Here is a 7500-nt window from a genome sequence, read left to right on the forward strand (position 1 = left end):
AGGGCCGCTAGCCAACAGCAAAACTTAATATATAAAACGAAACATGACGGCTGTGAGGCGATATTACAGTTGTTTTGTGGGTTTTTTTTGGACAAAGGCAACGCTGAAAACAGCTAGCTACTCGTTTTACATCTGAGTATGATGGGAAAATAATATGAGTAAAGAGTCTTTTTCAACGTTTCAACGATGCGCCGGTAAGTGCGGAATTCGAACCTTGGACCTTCTTGTACAGTTCGAAGACGAATGTCTTACCACCCGACCACATTACCAGTTTGACATTGCAGGTCACGTTATGTCGTGTCAGTCTTGAGTATAGATAGTTCGAAGATGACGTCACTCAGGTCTTTGTTATTGTATTTTGCCATCCGCGTTTATGAGTAATGCTCACTGAACTGTATTAACCTGACTATAAACGTTCATGGATACACACAGTTTTGTGTTGGTCCGTTATACTTCCGGATGGCAATGTTATGAGCTTCTTAGCTAAGCGCATACTATCTATAGATAGAATGAAGTTGACGTCACTCGGGTCTGTGTTATAGATAGAATGCGCTTGGCCAAGGAGTTCACAACATTGCCATCCGGAAGTATAACGGACCAACACACAAATTCTCCCGGATGGCAATGTTATGAACTCCTTAGACAAGCGCATACTATCTATAGACAGTATGCGCTTCGCTAAGAAGCTCATAACATTGCCATCCGGAAGTATAAGGGCCCAACACACAAAAACTATGTGTAACCTTGAACGTTTATAGTCTGGTTATTACAGTTTTGTGAGACTTACTCATAATCGGGGATGGCAAAAACAAATAACAAAGACCTGAGTGACGTCAACTTCGAACTATCTCTATAGATAAAACGAAGATGGCGTCACTCAGGTCTTTGTTATTGCTTTTTTTTTGCCATCCGCGTTTAAGAGTAATTCTCACTTAACTCTATTAACCAGACTATAAACGATCATGGTTTCACAGAGTTTTGTGTGTTGGTCCGTTATACTCCCGGATGGCAATGTTATGAACTCCTTAGACAAGCGCATACTATCTATAGACAGTATGCGCTTCGCTAAGAAGCTCATAACATTGCCATCCGGAAGTATAACGGCCCAACACACAAATCTGTGTGTATCCGTGAACGTTTATAGTCAGGTTAATACAGTTCAGTGAGCATTACTCATAAACGCGGATGGCAAAAACAATAACAAAGACCTGAGTGACGTCATCTTCGAACTATCTATAGAAAGAACCACCCCCACGAAGAGTTAATCGTACAAATGGCTTATCCGTTAGACACGAGGAATAACATCATTTCAATCCATTAGTCAGGCCCCACGATAAGGAGTGAATGACATATGTCATTTGTAACCCGTCGTCCAAAACAGTATTATGTCGGAATGAACCAATATGCTTAAAAAACCGAATTTAATATTAAACTGGTCAAAAATATAAGCTGTTGGCGATAACATCCTAAAATATAGTTATCAACCTACTCTATAAAGCATACAAACTCAACTTGTCTGATATTTATGGCTATAAATTCAATTTTCAACATCTTTATCATCCCGACTTAACACTGTTTTGAGACGAGGGGTCACATTTATCCAGGGTTATTTAAGAAACTGGTAATTAAATACGCGTGTTCAAATCATAATTCGTGATGTTATAATTACATTTTTAGAAAATGTTGATAACTACAAAATCATGATTCAATATGCGATAAACAACCTCCTCATCCTCCTCCTAATCATCATCATCACCATAATCATCACCAGAACCATCGTCATCATCATCATTATCATCATCATCATCATCATCATCACCATCAGCAGCAGCAACAACACCATCACCATCATCATCATCATCATCATCATCATCATCATCATCATAATCATCATCACCACCACCATCATCATCATAATCATCATCAGCACTACCATCATCATCATCATCATCATCATCATCATCATCATCATCATCATCATCATCATCATCATCATCATCATCATCACTTCACACGCAAAGGGATCAAGATCGATCCCTGGTGATCTCGAGATTTTTTTCTGACCCCCCCCCCCCCCCCCACGCCCTGTTCATCCAGTAGTGATTGGGTAGCTGGGTCCGTTAGATCTAGTGGAAGGTACTTTACGATTGACTAGCGTCCTATTTAAAGGGTAGCAAGCAATTGCTATTGTCCGTTTGAGGCTATAGAAACCGGGATAAACGCCGGCTCCATGGACATATAATGGCTCTGAAGTACTTCCTTTTCATTCATAGCTATAGGTATAAATCAAACTATCTAAAATTTCTATATCCTAAGGGGCAGCTTGTCTCATCGGTACGGTCTTTGCTTCGTACCCGAAAAATACCGCGTTCGATCACCGGCCGCTGCTCTTTGTGGCCTTGAGCAAGTCGCCTCGTCTTAACTCAATTTTACGGCGCTGCACTGCAGCTGACGCATGCGTTATTCTAGTCTTCCCTTAGAATTGACCCTGGAGACAAATTTCCCCTTGGCGATGAATTAAGGTAATTTTACTATATTACATTTTTAAAAATTGTCATCCCTACGTGGTCTTCTGGTATGACACTCACTTTCGGATCGGAAGGTCCTGGGTCCTCGGCGCATAGTTGAGACCTAGGAAAAGGCACTTTACTCACATTCTCTCACTGTACTCAGGTGTAAAATGCGTTCCTGGCCGGTAACAGCGTTGTCTATGTCGGAAAAAAACTTGTAATATCACCTAACAAGTGTCATGTCTCGTTCTACTTGTTACGTGTTACTGTTGGTCAGGGACCCCTTGTAAAGCGCTTTGAGCAGGTTTACAACAAGAAATGAAGAGGGTAGGAAAGTGCCAGAAGACAACAGAGAATACATTTTCTTTCGCGGCAGTGATGGGGGTTTGAACCCGCGACCGTGAGCAGGTTTAGTGGATAATGTGCTATATAAAAGCACAAGCTCAAGTTTACATAATATCACTTTGAGACGATGGGCCCCATATATACTGATAACATTTTATTGGAACTATATTATCATAGTAGTCCTTCTGAGCCATTAGGCAGGAGTTATCCCGGTATCTGTAGCGTAAAACGGACAATGGCAATTTCTTGCTATCAGTTGGAGAGGACGGTAATCTATCGCAAAGTACTTTCCGCCAGATCACTGCTAGGTGAACTGGGATGACCGAAAAAACCAAAACAATCTCGACTTCACCCGGGATCGATCATCGTCCCTTTGGATGTGAAGCGAGTGCTCTACAAACTGAGTTATCGAGACCCCCTTTCTATATGTGTAAATGCATGGCATAATAATCAGTCGGAAGGTGAACATATATTTTGGATTTGCATTTTTTACATTTTCTGAAATAATTTGCTCCTCAGAGCATATTAATCTTTATTTGAAGTAAATCGCGTGATTTTTCATGAAGTTATGGTCAGATGTATAGGGAAACATATCCAGTCACTTTTCTCAAATTTCATACTTTTTCAACATGACTAGCTGTAAAAAAATATTTAGAAGTGAAATTTAGCTTTGATATTTCCCAAAGATGCACAAAAAGGTTTGATTTAATCAGTTATGACAAGAACTCATTTATGATAAATTATTGACCTTCTCACTAAACTTGGCCATATCTCAGTTCAAACCTTTTCACCATCCGACTGGTTATGTCATTCACTGTAACATATTATTCCGTTACTTATGCTGGATCCTAGGTGCCTATTTAATGTTGATATTTTATTTTGAATTTACTAGAATCGGGAACAATAATGTTTTATCTTTTTACGTCATAATGTTGCAATACTATTATCATATTTTGTTCTTGTTAAATTGAATTCGTATCACGTTTCCATCAAACTTGTCTTACTGTTATATGTTTTGTTCTACATCACTGTAAAGCGCTTAGAGCCTGTGACAACGGGGTAAAGCGCTATATGAATGCCATTTATTATTCTTATTATTATTAATGTAATGTCAAAAAAAAACCGGTTCCAATCTCATTGAAAGTGTAAAACCAAACTTCCGGAGGACTGAATACATGCCTTGTTTAAATAACCTTCTGGTTTCAGAGCCATCGAATCTTTATTTTTTTTTTCTAGTCCAAATAGATGTTGGTCATCAATAAATATCATTCATCCTCGCTCCTGTACGTCCCTTAGAATCCGCCTTTGCTACCTTATGACTCAATATGTAACCTATCCAATAATATTAGTCCTTCGACGGACTGATTACATAACACTTTCAAGGATTTCGGAACCGGAAAAGCAGAGGGTGTGACGTCACGAGTTTTCTTCTCTATTGGCAAATAATCTTAGAAGAAATGACTGCGGTCTATTTTTGCATAACGATTATTACCTGTGAGTCCAGGCCTAGAGTGAGCAACATGAAGAAAAAGAGAATAGACCACAGTGGCGCTGGCGGCAAGCTGGATACCGCCTCTGGATATACGACAAAGGCAAGGCCAGCACCTGTTATAGGGCAGAAACAAACAATTAAAGTTTAATTTGTACTTCACAAAAAAAAAAAAGAAAAAAAAAGAACTATTATATAGCGCAATATCCACTAAACGTGCTCAGAGCGCTCTACAAGGGGTCTCTGGTCAACAGCAACATTTAACATTTATTTAGGACGGGACGTGACGCCTGTTAGGTGATATTACATTTTTTTCTTGGACAGAGACAACGCTGTTAACGACCAGGTACTCATTCTACTAGTACTAAAGTCACATCAAGATCTTGACAGCTTCAAAACTCTGGCCCAGGACAGTGGCCAATGGAAACAATTAGCAAAATGGATGGAGAGAGCAGCTATACTCATCGACTTCGACTGAATCACACCATTCTCAGCAAGCATCATTCGGACTGCGAGGTTTACTACTACTATTTTAGATAAGGGAAATATCTAGAATAAAATATAAATTATACATTTGAAACATACCGTCAGCCGCTACGTCCTCAATGCCTACATCAAGTTTTCCAGCCATGTAACCCAGAAATGAAAAAATGACGAACCCGCCAAATACACAGGTGAAGGAATCTCCTATAGCAACGATCATGGAGTCCCTGGCAACGGAATACAAAATGGGGAGATCAGAGGAAATTCTTTTTATTGGGTGAATGCTTGTCAAAAATCACAATATTGGTTATTACTTCAGTGAGTGGAGAACGTGCTTATATTTATAATAAAAGGAAATGAAGTGAGTAGAAAAAAATGCCTGAAGACAGTAGAGAATTAAAAACTTTTTTTTTCGCGGAGATGGGGGCTCGAACTGATACGACAACTCCGCCTGGCCGCGAGAGGGACGCTATACAGTTGACGCCATCCACGAATAAAACAAAAAAGTGATTTCAAACGTAGTGTCCTTTTAAAGTCCGTTTCTCTACTTCTTGAGGTCATGGGTTCAACTGTAGCCATCGTTATGTTATAGCCTGATACTGAAATCCAAAAGGACTGGCAGTTTGACGTCATTATTTGGTTTTTGCACCGCCAAGTGAGTTGTCGTTAGTAGAGCTCATGGAAACAAGTAATTTCATTGGTTGAACTATTGAATTCAACTCACGATTTGTTTTCTTTTGTGGCAAAAGACTGGAATTTTGAAGACATTTGTTGGTCAGTATCAGGCCATAACTTTACGAAGGCCACGGTTCAACACACACCAACTCCTCGAAGTTTGTTTACAAGGCAGCAGTGATGCTTAAGCTTTATTCTCAAAACAAACATACTATTATAACATAGAGACGATTGAGACAGAGACATTGAGAAAGCTCAAATATTGGGGGGGGGGGGGGGGGGGGGGGGGGTGGTAAATATTGATTCAGAAAAGTGAGTGGAGCAGGCACTTATGTTGATAATAACAGGAAATGACGTGTTTATACAACAAGTGGCGCTGTTGGGTCGCGCGGTTCCATGGTTGGTAATGTATGGCCATCATCTAAGATTGTTAGATCCTACATCACCAGTGCGATTCGAGGGTGTATCCGGCAATTAATACCATGGCGATTGTTTTCTTTTACTTTTTACTCTTGTGAGTTTAAGTTAACATTTTTTGTCAGTTTCTCTTACTTATTCAATGTTGCCGAGATGAGGAAACTCACTCGTTTATTTTGTTTTCATAATGAGTTGCCTCGTTTAATCATAGGTATGGTGACAAAAGTTTGTATTCTTAAAATAAGTATATTTAATTTAGTTAAATCTGAACGTAAAAAAAAATAATTGTTGATTTGTGTGTGTGTGTGTGTGTGTGTGTGTGTGTGTGTGCGTGTGTGTTTGGGTGGGGGGGGGGGGGGGGGGCTTTATTGGCTTTATACTTTAAAATAAAGTCAACAACAACGACGACAACCACAACAACAAAAAGTTAAAAATAAAAATTTTAAAAGAAACAGTTAAACAATATAAACATCAAGTTACTACAGCGACGAAAAAAGCACACAACCCCACTCCTCCCACTCCCTCAAAAAAAAGCTATAAAAACAAACAAAAAATCCAAACCAAACAAACAAACAAAAAACAAAACAAACTAAAAACAAATAATGAACAAAGCAATGAGAAAAAAAAAAACCGCATTAAAAACGACAAAAGAAAATAAAGACAAAAAAAACCCCCAAACTTGAAGTTCTTTTTAACAAAACTTGATTTCAAATATAAACAAACAATAGAACACAAACAAACACAGAAACAAACAAACGATCAAGCAAACGAACAAACAAACAAGCAGATAATCCGATAATCGGCTCCATATCCAGCCGCGTAATTCAGTGGTTTATTATAAACGTTAAGACTATAAGTTAACTACTCGGATATTTAATTGTCAATGTTAAGGACATCGATTACGTTATCCAACAAATCACCTATTTAAAATTATGACCAGAAAACTCAGCCTTCAAATCTCGATCGATTGAAACTAACTCCAGCTGCCCCCCCCCCACCCCCCCCACCCCCCCCCCCCCAAAAAATAATTAAAAAAACCCTCAAAATTGGAACTTGCAAAGTCCCAGGTTTGAGAGTTGTTGCCAAGATGGCATCCATTTTAATGGATCGATATTTATTTGAAGGACGACTTTTCTGGCCAAAATTTTAAAAACGTGTTTTTTTTTTTGTTTTGTTTTGTTTCTTTACTTCAGAGCAGGGCAATAAACAGTTTACCCGTGGTGTTGAGCTGTGCGAATGTTTTGCTTTGTTACTACGGAGTTCTCGGATTAGCTTGCATCACGACTGAAGTCGTCAGTTATTGCTAAAGCTTAAAGCTTAAATGATGTTTACGCTTTTTGTACCCAGTATACTGTCAGCTGGAGACTGGCTCTGATTATTTAACCCTTTTACATCGAGATGTATTCATTTTCAAATACTGAACTACTTATATTTAAATATCCGTTTTATCTCGCGACTGAAGAAAATTCTTCACTTTCTTTGGGAAATTTTGATAAAATATTTAAGTCTTATCTTTTAGATAAGCTTTTAACTTCTTCTCTATATATATTTATATATATATATATATATATATATATATAT

The 7500-nt window shown here is 38.5% G+C and overlaps 1 protein-coding gene across 1 annotated transcript in view; it reads right to left on the reverse strand.

The window, feature by feature from the left end:
* The window catches only part of LOC144975210 (uncharacterized), an 81109-nt gene that overhangs the window by 29462 nt on the left and 44147 nt on the right, over positions 1-7500 (reverse strand). Inside the window, exons 10-11 of the mRNA XM_078919060.1 lie at positions 4930-5054; positions 4348-4460 (exon numbers count right to left, since the gene is read on the reverse strand). Of these exons, the coding sequence (XP_078775186.1) occupies positions 4348-4460; positions 4930-5054 (238 nt within the window). The remainder of the gene's footprint in view (positions 1-4347; positions 4461-4929; positions 5055-7500) is intronic.

The sequence above is a fragment of the Berghia stephanieae genome, chromosome 6 (genome assembly GCF_034508935.2).
Source record: "Berghia stephanieae isolate SIO BIC M18660-M18661 chromosome 6, UCSD_Bste_1.3, whole genome shotgun sequence".
NCBI classification, from domain to species: domain Eukaryota; kingdom Metazoa; phylum Mollusca; class Gastropoda; order Nudibranchia; family Aeolidiidae; genus Berghia; species Berghia stephanieae.